This window comes from Cibotium barometz, chromosome 3 (assembly GCF_041138505.1).
Source record: "Cibotium barometz isolate CiBa-2024 chromosome 3, ASM4113850v1, whole genome shotgun sequence".
Classification (NCBI taxonomy): domain Eukaryota; kingdom Viridiplantae; phylum Streptophyta; class Polypodiopsida; order Cyatheales; family Cibotiaceae; genus Cibotium; species Cibotium barometz.
In genome coordinates this window covers 12,004,216-12,016,404 of record NC_141048.1, presented here as the reverse complement: position 1 = coordinate 12,016,404, position 12,189 = coordinate 12,004,216, and the positions used below count along the sequence as shown (strand labels likewise).

The 12,189-nt window shown below is 46.7% G+C and overlaps 1 protein-coding gene across 1 annotated transcript; it reads left to right on the top strand.

Annotated features, from left to right (window-relative positions):
- Window positions 1–5,267: 5,267 nt before the first annotated feature.
- LOC147639718 (uncharacterized) lies at window positions 5,268–11,834 on the top strand. The gene is made up of 9 exons (XM_086773138.1): window positions 5,268–5,456; window positions 5,851–6,056; window positions 6,286–6,401; window positions 6,482–6,600; window positions 6,767–6,929; window positions 7,185–7,411; window positions 7,528–7,673; window positions 7,776–8,110; window positions 8,264–11,834. The coding sequence occupies exons 2-9, from the start codon at window positions 5,880–5,882 to the stop codon at window positions 10,749–10,751; spliced, it is 3,771 nt and encodes a 1,256-aa protein (XP_086629264.1). The 5' UTR covers window positions 5,268–5,456; window positions 5,851–5,879; the 3' UTR covers window positions 10,752–11,834.
- The last annotated feature ends 355 nt before the right edge of the window (window positions 11,835–12,189 follow it).

Here is a 12,189-nt window from a genome sequence, read left to right as displayed (position 1 = left end):
ATTGGATAAGTACAAGGAAAGGCTCCTAGGGAAGGGTTTTGAACAGGTCAAAGGGTTTGACTTTTAAAAGACATTTGACCCCATAGCTAGATTAACCGCAGTACTAGCCTTGGCTGCTCATGGTAAGTGGCCGGTATTGCAAATGATGTGAAGTCGGCATTTCTGAATGGCCATGTCAAGGAGGAGGTTTATGTGGTACAGCCACCTGGGTTTGAGATACATGGTTTATAATCTTAGCCCAGAAGCACCATTTTTAAGACAAAAAATCAATTACCATCAAGGATTGTCTCTAGGGCTGGTTACACACAATTAGGTCTCCCCAACTTATTGAAATTCAATAGCCAATCAAAACTTGGGTACTCTCCCCTTACATACACAAAGAGATATACACTATCCTCTTGTTGATGAGGATGTGACCTAGTGCCCATAAAAAGGGAAAGCTTACAAAAACAAGTCATGCTAGGTCAATGGATTTATGAGGTTTCTTTGGCGTTGCAAGGCACGTGACCTAACTCTAGGTGTGGAGTGTTAGAGCATGGACAAAGAGAACTCCCTGCCCACGCATGGCTGGATTTGTCAAACAATGCAACTTTTTGATTTGGGTGGGGTGAGGCTGAGTTTATAGGCAACCATAGGAGGATGGACATGGGATGAGGAAGCAAAGAAAAATCAATCAACATTAGGATCCAATCCTAGTGTCAACTTTTTCATGAGGGCATTTGTTGAATGCAAAGGATACATGGTCAAGGAACAAGTTCACAAAGAGTTCAGTATACATGCTCATTGCTCATGCTATGGGGGAGACTCTAGGATGGTTATGTGTCCCTAGCCTTATCTAGTTGCAAAAAGGTTTGTTTGGAGCAATGATGTGTAGTAGGCTTGAAACTTGAAGGCTACAACGGGCATCAAATCCATTTTAGCCTTCAAGTGAAGGCAACCACTTAAAAGAAGCTTGCACAATAAAGGCCATAAAAAGCAAATAAAGCCCAATAAAGCTCAAAGGGGCCCAAAGGTTGAGGAATTTGTGGAATGGCCAGCCCATGTGGAGGTCAAAAGTAGGCACAAGGATGCCAAATGGGTGCTTGCAAATAAAGGCTACCACTAAAAAGAACCTTGCAAATAAAGGCCATTGTGTACCAACCCCTAGCTTGTGAGAGTTAAATGCTATCCCAACATGCTTTTAAGAGAGGTTTATTCGAGTGGTACGACCCTTACCTCTCGAAAAAGAGGTCATAGGTGCATGTTCGAATATACCCTGTGTGCATGTTCGAATCTACCCACTCCTATAGTGGAAAGTGATGACATGTTATCCCACGACGACGAGGACCTTCTCTTCATATTAAAAAAAACATGGTTTAAGTGTCAGAATGTGCAGTGGAGATAATGACCAAATATGGGAACACAGGAGAAAACACAATGCAGAAAACAACAACAGCACAAGAGAGAGAGAGATAGAGGCGTGTAACTCTGCTCTATATACACAAAGAAGATCCCGAAGTGATACAATAATGGCAAGGGGCTGTGGGGCCATTTTATATGGCCCCAAGCATGCAGTCGGCCTACATCAGGGACAGCCGATTGGACACCAAAGGAGCCCACGACCTGCACACAGCAGTCGGCCAGCATAAAAGGTCCACGACCTGCTGTCCAGACCAGTCGGCCAGCTCCATAATGTGAGCACAAGTGTACTGATGCAATCGGCCAACAACAACTGGGTCCTCCTGCCATCACAGGGCAACCTCCCATGCTAAGAAAAATAGGGAAAAAATGGGGAAAAATACGGGGAGTGAGGAGAAATGAGAAAACACCTACAAGGGCGGGCACACCCACAACAAAGGCCCTGGTGTCAACATAAAGACAGGAGATGACTAACACCCCCTCTCAGCTCTTGGCTGTGAAACCAACCACAGGGAGCTGGGGTGCCGCCTGAGCAAATCCTGAGATAGCGACTTCGTGAAGCGGTCCACCGTACTGTCCTCCGTCGAACAGCAAGATGTCATTAGCAAAACGATCTGTTCATGAACAAAGTGCCTCTCGATGACCATGGGTTCCTCCAGTGGAATCCCAATCCTGCAATGCAACCTCTGCATCCTCACCACCTCACAAGCAGTATCACAAGCAGCCCGGTACTCTGCCTCTATCTCGACGACAAGGCAAAAGATGACTGCCTCTTACTGCTCCATAAAACTGCTCCTGGGCCTGAAGTAGATCTCCTCGTGTCTGGATCTCCTCCCCAATCTGAGTCACTCCAACCGTGGAGTCGGACTCCATCCATCAATCCCCCTCCCGAGTAAAAGAGTCCATGATCCTTCGCATGCCGCAGAAACCACAGGATACGCAATCCTGCCTCCCAAAGACTCATCTGCAACCATGAGCTCAACTGCCTCATCAGGAAGCTCCCGTCCAATCTAGTGTCCAACAACCAAATCAATGAACCATTCTGCTTCCGAGTCAAAGAGTCATCACACTGCTCACAAGGATCAAACCCTGTTTACGGTGCAAAGCCAAGTCCTGGAAACTTGCTCAAGACCACGCAAAGCCTTCTGAAACCTGTCAACCACCCCCTCTGAATCCGAAACCACAAAGCCTGGAGAATCCACCTCCTTCTGCAAGTAATCAACTGCCACCTGCTGGCTTCCGAAAGGTCCCCGTGGAAAGAACATCCTCATCTACAGGAGTTTCTTTGTCCCGAATACTGCAAGACATCAGAGCATAAGTTACCTGTTCAGTTTCCTCTGACTGACGAACACAAGAGCCACCATCAGTACTGGAAAGTTCCTGCCAACTGCTGCCATCAACTAGCAAGCTATCCTCCATCTGGTCCCGGAGAGCGTGCACCTGCAGCGTATCCACACTTAAGTGGCCATTACCAGACTACCACTCATCACAAACCTGAGGACATGGGAGAGAGAGTACTGAAAGCTTGTAAACTCCATTCTCCACTCCGCCTTCCCAAACCACCCTGGCATGTTGCTTTGTCCTAGAGAGCAACAAAATGCTCATCAAACTCCATCCGTACGCCAATCTTGCAAACCTAATGCACTGACAATAGATGAAAACCAAGTGACGGAACATACAACACCTGGGAGGAATGCTTCCCCCCTCTGCCATCGGGAACTATCTCCAACCTGCTCTCACTGTGAACTGGAATAGCGGATGTATCCCCAATAAGAATGTGACCAGAATACTACAGAGGTCCTGTAAATGTAAACGAGAAGGAGTCATGTGCCTGGAAGCACCACTGTCTAGAATCCACTCCCGAGTATCCGTAGCGGCGGCGGCAAGTCCTCCAACCTCCTCCCTGCCTGAAGAAAATGAAGCATCGGTGTCCATCACCTCCAGGTGCACAAAAGCCGGAGTCTTCATGATTGTTGCTTAGGAATCTTCACTCTTCTCGATCTTCCGCTTGGGACACTGCCTCCAATAGTGGCCTTTCTCGCCACAATCATTACAGGTCCTCTCTGCCTTTAGTTTCTCGCGGTCAGCGAGGCGACGGACTTCTTCTCAGAAGACTTCTTCGATGAAGCCTTCCCTTTGCTCATGTTACGCCTTTCGACTGTTGGCCAGTTAAGGCCTCCGAACCTCCACCCCGAGGAAGGTTCGTGAATCGTTTCTCTTGGTCCAAGACCATGGGCACAAGCTCCTCCCACGTGATGGTGCTGAGCCTGCCACTTGTAATCAAAGACGAGTAAAATGCTGAGTACTGAGAGGGCAAATGCGATAGCAACGTTATGGCCATGTCCTCTGACGATATCTCCTTCCCAGCCTGAAGAACTTCCTGCTGAAGAGCTTGTAGCTTGTTAATATGCTCCCGCATCGTCAACGACTTTGTAGGGCTCATAACCCGCATTTGTACTTCCAAGGAAATCCTCTTCATGGGCGATACCCTGTTGTAAAGAGAAGGCCATATACCTCTGGCCAACGTCATATGCTTTACATGATTGATTACCTGCGGTGTGCAGTTGAGGAAGATAATTGAACGGACCCTAGCGTTGACACGATCCCACATCTATACGTGTGCCTCCCGGTCCTTTCGGATCTCCGGTAACTCCCCTTCCTCTACTTCCGGCCGTGGAACCCCAACAACGATGAAATCAGCGAGGTCGTAAGACTCCAGAACAGATTCCATCATTACCTTCCATATGCCGTAGTTGTTCTCGTCCAACTGACGGTCCACAAGGAACATGGGGAGTGTAGGGATCTTCCATGCCTCTCGGCCATCTCTAATAGATCTGCCATTGCGGGGATGTACTCTGAAAAAGGGTGGTTGTGGGAACAAAGAAGAACTTACACCTGCAAGTGGCTGTCCAGCAAATCAGCCCACCGTCGTCTTGCTTCTCCTCTTCCCAAACAGTCCCGTACAGTCCACCAATCAGCAACACAACAGTCCCCCTCTTGCTCACACAAATCCCAAGAACTATCTAGAGCCTAGGGCTCTGATACCAAGTCAGAATGTGCAGTGGAGATGATGACCAAATCTGGGAACACAGGAGCAAACGCAATGCAGAAAACAACAGCACAAGAGAGAGAGAGAGAGAGATAGACGCGTGTAACTCTGCTCTATATACACAAAGAAGATCCCGAAGTGATACAATAATGGCAAGGGGCTGTGGGGCCATTTTATATGGCCCCAAGCATGCAGTCGGCCTGCATGAAGTCGGCCTGCATCAAGGACAACCGACTGGACACCAAAGGAGCCCACGACCTGCACACAGCAATCGGCCAGCATAAAAGGTCCACGACCTGTCCAGACCAGTCGACCAGCTCCATAATGTGAACACAAGTGTACTGATGCAGTCGGCCAGCAATTGGGTCCTCCTGCCATTAGAGGGCAGCCTCCCATGCCAAGAAAAATAGGGAAAAAATGGGAAAATATACGGGGAGTGAGGAAAAATGAGAAAACACCTACAAGGGCGGGCACACCCACAACAAAAGCCCTGGTGTCAACATAAAGAGAGGAGATGACTTCTAACATTAAGAGCATCCCATCATCCATGATTTTGATCATGGATTCAAAGAAAAAGTCCCACGTGGTGGATCATGTAAAAGATTATTAATAAATGTTTAGAAATGTGTATAGTGTGTGTGTGTGTGGACCAAAAAAGAGTGTGGGGGACCCGGGCGGTGTGCGTGTGTGCGTGGGGGCGTATAAATGGGGGATTCTATATTCTAGCCGTTGGGACCCTCGCTTGAGCGGCGAGCCGTTGTTAGAGAGAGAGAGAGAGGGGGCTATTGAATTCGCCACACGCTTCCGGTTAGCATTTTCTGCTCCAACTTGCAGGCGCATCCCTTCCGATTTTTCAAACATTTCTAAATTCTTACGAACAGACAAACGCATCTCTCCTGATTCTCTCCGATCTTTGTCAACAGTTCAGCTAGAATTCCGACCGATCTTAATCTGCTTCTCCTTTGGGCGGGCTTTTCGATTTGATTTTTGAGCTAAAACTGCTTTTTGGGTGAGCTATTTGCTCTAAGTTTTGAGCAAAGTCTGTTTTCTGGGTTTCTGCTTTCTGGGCGAGCTCTTGTTCGAGCACAATCTGCTTTCCGCTTTCCATCTACTTTCTGTTTTTCGTGAGAAATCTGCTTTCTCGGCGGGCTTTTCGCCCTAAACAAATTCTGCATTTCTGGGGATACTTTTTTCTCTGCTCTGCCTTATTGGGCAAGCTTTTTCCCGGGTTTTGGCCCAAAACCCCTTTTCTGGGCGAGCTTCTGTGACATAAAATTTGCTTTCTAATCTCGGAATTTTGCCCAAAGCCTGCTTCGTTTTTCTCTGATTTTCGTGTAACATCTCTCTTCTGTGTGAGCATTTTGCAGATTTCTGTTTAAAACCTGCTTTTTTCTCCTGTTGAGTTTAGGAGACTTTGAGCTTCTAGCAAGCCATGTTTGTCAAGAACGTGCTGACAGATGAAGAAAGGGCAGTTGACAGGCAGCTGGGGTACCCCAGAGGCTATGCTAAGCTATGTAGGCACGCTTACATACAGATGCAGGGGCTTATCACACCTTTCACAGAAGGACCTCCACAGAGATTTCATCCTTATGCACCTCTAGAAGAAGAGGTTAGTTGACTTTACATGTCAAATATAGCACCAAACTGGTCAATACAGTTGCTCATCATAGATTTTTGTATGCTTAACTTTCATGTTTGTGCGACCCTTAATTCCTAAGATATTAATGGAGCCAACAATTCAACCAAGCTGTTAGTATTTTTATATAGCATAGTTACTGCTTTGTGGGTTAGCTAGATGATTGGATGTCCTAACATAGTACTTTATTATGTTAATACAGCTAAATAAAATCAAAGAGTTTGACACCTTATTCCCAATCCTTGACGAGGAGGAGAGAGATCCATCCAATGCAAGGCGGCATGCAGATTTTTTGTGGCAACAACTGGATCACTTAGGGTAAGATTTCGTCGCATCTGGAGGCTCTGTGAGATGGCAGGGATAAAATAAAGTTTAAAGACTTCACTGTTCTTATGCAGAAATGCAGGGTTTGATCCTGCAAAATTTCGGGTGGATACATATGGGAATGTAGTTTATTGGAATGCTGACCCTGGATCTCCACTTGCTTGGGAGGTTGATCACTGGTTCCCTCATTCAAGTAAGCATTTTAAAAGCCAAAATCTTAGGACTATCCATGGTGTTGTTCAACACTGTAACGCTATAGGTATGGAGCATGCATGGCATAATAGGTATGGACCTTGCATTGTTAAGATGGGTTTCACATGCTTTATGCCATCCTGATCATAAGGCAATGTGGGTACCAGGAGGAGGGAAAACAGTTCTAAGCAATCTTCGCATAGTTCAATGGCAAGTTAACCAGAGGAAGAGCAGAAAGCTGGAGTTTCTGGTGCCTTGGTGGGATCTGCAAATTGGGGTTTCAGTCAATCAGTTTCTCTCTGTTTTTTCTTCCAAAAATGCGGATTTCAGGTATGTTGCTCCTTAGTGGGCTCAGTAAGATGCCATTTCTCACCTCCTATTTGCTCCCAAAGCATGTGGGATTCTATGAACCACCCTTCTGGTGAATCCTTCCATGGCTTAAGAAGGCTGCATGTGCTTACTCCCCTGTCTCACACTCACACAATGTTGAGGAATAGTTAACCTTGGGTTGTAACAGTCATGACTCATGGTTTCCCTTATAAGACATGGTAGTTTGCTAACAACTATCTTTTGCTATACTTGCAGGCAAAGAGCATTTTCCTTGTTCTTCCTAGGTGGAGAAAATGAGCAGCTTGATGACAAGCTAGTAGTGGAGTGCCATTCTTGGCCTCAACCCTTTCGTGAAAGAAAGCATCAGGTCGGACTTGCAGCCGCTGCCATTGTGAGAGTGCAGAAAGACATGGATGACACTTTGAGAGTTCTTAACAGCAACAGAGCAGTAAAACAAGGTTATCAACAAGTTGGCAACACAGGTGAGCTTCTATAGAAGCTTACCTATTATTAGATGCTAGAATGCTAGTAAGCCGGTAACCTTAAGTACAGATTATAAACACCAATCCCTTCCCATGTATTGAATGATGTGTATTAGGGACTCCTGCACGAAGGCGATGGACTCTGGATGAAGAGGAGGCTCTTAGGAGAGCATTGCAAAAGTTTGGGCCTGGAAGTTGGAAAGAGATCAAAGAGTTTGAACCTATTCTTGTCAACAGGTCCACTGTGCAAATCAAAGACAAGGTTGGTACTTACAGATTATGCATCTCTCTAAAACCCAACATTGTAATGTATCTATGTGTTTTCTAAGAGGGAATTATGTGCACTTTCCCTTTTCACCTTCAGTACCGGTTGATGAAAGGAGAATGGAAGCTGGATAAGGAGAACAAAGAAGAACCTACAGATGGATATCCTGCTGCCACTGCAGGAATACAAAGAGAAGAACTGCTCAAACAAACGCAGGGGGAAGAAAGGAAGCAAAGAGAGGAAGACCTGATTCAGTTGGAGGAGGAGCTTAGACAGATGAAAGACCACAATGATAAGGAAAAGTCAGTCCTCGAGGAGCTTGAGCAAACACTTGCAAAACAAAGAAAGCGGGTTGAGAAGCAAAGAAGATGGGCAGAAACACAATCACAGTACAGGTTATGTCTTGAGAAGATGATTAGAGACACAATGCACCAGTGAGTTTCTTGTTTCCATCTGCATGTGTGTGTGTGTGTGTGTGTCTACAAGCTAACCATGCTCTTTTTAGTGTGTCCATAATATTTTGATGTAGTTGAGGTGCTTGAAAAGCATTGGGTTTCAGTCGAAGTGTTGGATTTTTGTGCATTCAGATGTGTTGTATACAAGGAACAAGCCAGACTAAACCAAGCTGCCTGCAATGCATTGCTAGCAAGATTTGAGTCACAGAAGTCAACATGTGATGCAGCTGAAATGGACCTTGTGAAAAGGGTAAAGCAGAGGGAGAGTCTAGAGGCCTTGGCGAGGCCCAAAATCACCAAAAGGACTCGCAATGAAGGGCATACCGATGTTGGCAGCTTCATAAAGCCGAGTGCCTGTGCAAAGATACATCACAAAGGTGGCAAAGCCCAAGGTGATCTTCAGAGAGTCCAATTGTTGGGTGAAGGGGACCACCATAAGTACAGTTTCAGAAGGCTTGAAGAGCCCCACACTCCAGAACAAGACTCTCAAGACTCTAATGAAACAGGCAAAGAGAAGGAAATTTTTAAATCATCCACGCAATACTACAGTGATTCAAATGAGGTGGAAGATAAGCAAAGAACTGCTGAATTGGACAAACCTGCGCTTAGATTCAAAGATTTCAAAGTGCCCATCAGAAAGCGAGGCTTAATACAATCAAAAGTAACCCTCAATGCCCAGGAGCTTGAGGTCAAAGGTTCTAAATCTAAAGTTCCCATCAGAGAGAAAGACCCAAGACAAACAAAAGTTCGCAATGATGAAGCTGGTCAAGCAAACTTGGAAAATCAGCACATGCAGACAAAAACTGCATCACCAACAGGTTCAAGTGGGAGTAGTGGTGTGAAGAGAAAAGCATTGGATGAGAGTGACATGGATGTGGTTCTGCTTGGGTATGAGTATGGGGAGCCAGACGATGATGGCAAGGGTGAAAAGGAAGAATCAGTGCGAGACAATGCAACCCACAACAGTGAATTGGCCTGTGATGATGACGATGGGCTGAACAGGGAGGATGAGAAGCCAAAGCTGCTGCTGGAACAGGGGAGAAAATGCAGTGTTGTTGCTGGGAAGGTCAGAGATGATGAGCAGATGGATGAGCTGTTGCAGGAGGTGTTGGAGATGCAGGGGAAGGTCAATGCCGCCATGGCAGATGCCATTGAAGACGAAGAAGATGAAGAGGACAGAGTCAAGCGCGTGGGCAAATTCAATCTGGACAAATGGTTGCAAATGCTTTTGCTTAATAACCCTTGTGATAGTGGCGACAAAGGACAAAAAACCACCCCAGAAATCCCATTGCAGAATGACAATCATGTTCCGGAGGCTCAAGAGCTTCTCGGCAATCGCCCACATGGAAAAAATGGCGATCCTGAGGCGGAGGCGGCGGCCAGAGGTGGCAGGATTGGCGGTTTTCTGGAGAAACTGAACTTCAAACAGGCGGAGACGATAGATTTAGCCGTAGAGGAGCCAACTTTGGCGCTGCCCAAGAAAAGGGAGATGGTAAAAGAGGTGAAAGATAATGAAAATGGGCGGCACTTCAGCCCTTGGCGCCGCGCGGGTAGCCCGTCGTTCAAACGCGCCGCTAGTGCTAACGGCGCCGGCAGCTCTGGTGCCCCCTGGCGACGGAAATCTAAAGGGCCTTGTAACGATAACGATTTGAAGGCGGAGGTAATTGAAAGCTTCACCCATCTAAATTTGGGGGCGAACGGACGAACTGTTCCGGCAGATGGGCCAAATAATTCGGCGGAAGTGGCGCTTCAAATCGCCTGTGAGGCGGAGTTCGTTGAAAAGATGAGAGCCGCAAGAGAGCGGGAGAAGCGCCGCAAACGGCAGCAGAGTGCCGGAGTGCCGCCTCAACTGCAGGATTTGATGGGCGATTCTTCCAACGGATCTCCGTCGGCATCTCTGCTATCTCCGTCGCCCACGAAAGCCAAGATCGACGGACAGCACCGTCAATCGAAGGCGGCGACGCCGACTCGGGGCCAAATCTCTCCGTCGTTGTTGCCAGTTGTCAAGAAATCGGAGCTCCAACACAACCACCGTGAAACGACTTCCCAACGCCGCCCGACTCCCCCGCAACAACGGCAACCCGAGCGCAGCTCGTCGACTCCGCCGGCGCAGTCCCGTCAAATGCCATTTCTTCCGTCGACGGGAGAGTTCCCGGTCAAAACCCCGCCACCTCAGTTCCGGAGGGCGCAGCCGCCGTCGACGGAAGAGCTTCTAAAGCAGCAGAGGCAATCTTCTTTACAGCTCAAGCAAAACCAGATCCGCCAGCAGCTGTCACGGCTGCAGACAGCAGGACTTGCGGGCGGAGCGACAGTCGGAAGCGGTGGGGCGGCCAGGAAAGCCAACATGCTAATGAAGAGCGCCAGCACGAGAGGCACAGGAAGCGGCAGTCGGACAGCGTCGTCGTCTGGCAGCGGGGATTCACCAGCAAGAAGCAGCAGCAGCGGGCGTAGGGGCGGGGAAGGGGAAGGGCCGCCCACAGGTGAGGTGGCAAGCCTTCGGCGCAAGGCCAGCTTCTTCCAGGATTGGGACGCCAACGAGGGCCTGCGTGCCTCTCTCTCGCACGTGTGGAAGAAGGCGGTAAAGAAATTCGACCTGGCACGCCAGCAAGGTCCGCCATGAGCATTTGCCACCTCAGCAATGGTTTCATTAGTTTGCTACACCTCCAGATTTAAAAAAATTGCATGCGCTTCTTCCTCGATACACCTTAAGCCCCAAAAAGGCCCCATTTAAATATTTAACGCGTAAGTACTTAAGGCAATCTTAATTAAGCTCATATCATCTTAATTGTGGTAAAGGTGTATGTAGTTCCCTATATTTCATGAGATCGTCTCTCTCTTTCACTGTGTGTGTTTACGTAAAGGAGAAGTTGTGAAAAAAAAAAAAACGCAAGACACACTCACAACTCACATGAGATTATGGTGCTTAGTTGATAAATTAGTGTTGATTGTTCTCCAGAAAGAACAACCTACTCATAGTAATCAATGATTTACATATTATTCACTCATTGTAGGCCCTTATTGCTTGGCCAATATCTATATAGTTGCACTACATGTATGCTTGAATAATTGCAACAGCTATTCGCCCCACTATTATGGTTGGCCAATATCTATATAGTTGCATACTTGAATAATCGCAAAAGCTGTTTACCAAGTGGCCTTCCTTAACCATAGACCATAAACATGATTATCCCTATCCAATGAAGCCATATAATCATCTCACTATTGTAGTTAACACCAATATTGATGTAGTTGAGTTATGATCAAAGGAGTAATTATCAATATTTATGGTTTTGATGGTTAAAATCTATGGAGTTTGATCCTTATCCAACTTGTGATTGACCCATTGGAAGCACACTTATGTCGGCGGCGGCCACCCCCTTCCAAGTTCATTTTATTGATCCTTTTAGGTCCTAAAATACCTCTTCTTCGAAGTGCCCCAGCTTTGGCTATGCTCCTTCGCTCGTACCGAAGTGCCACGACTTTGACTATGCTCCTTCGCTCATTGTCTCCTCGGATTGGTCCCTACTTCTTCAGACATAGTTTCTAATGCCTTTCTCATGCATCTTTTCTTCATGTTGGGATGCATTTGTAAATTTGCCTTTGTCTCCCCCTTAGTCGAAACTTGATGGAGATGTAACCATTTATATGGTAATGATGTGTGGTTGTAGGCTAATAATAGGATGGGGCACTTTTTCCCTCTTTATTATAGGAGGTTTTTTTCCTCGAGCATATGTACGCACTGTTATGAGTGTGTGTAAGGTGTGTAAGTGACCTTATCATGTCATTTCACTTGAACTTCACTCATTCTCAGTGTTGTGCTTCCATCTATCTCTCCTTACTTGTTGCATCTATGTGTGTGTTGCTACTGTGATCTCCACTCCAACAATTGGTATTAGAGAAGGTTCTCTTGGCTGTCACCCCCTTGTTATCTTCTCCTAGAGTTGCTTCTTTGATTATCTCGCTATCCTCTTACGTAGACAAGGTATACCCTATAGTGTATTGTTAACTATGTTAACATACGCTATAGTGTGTTGTTAACTATGTTAACTATGTTAACA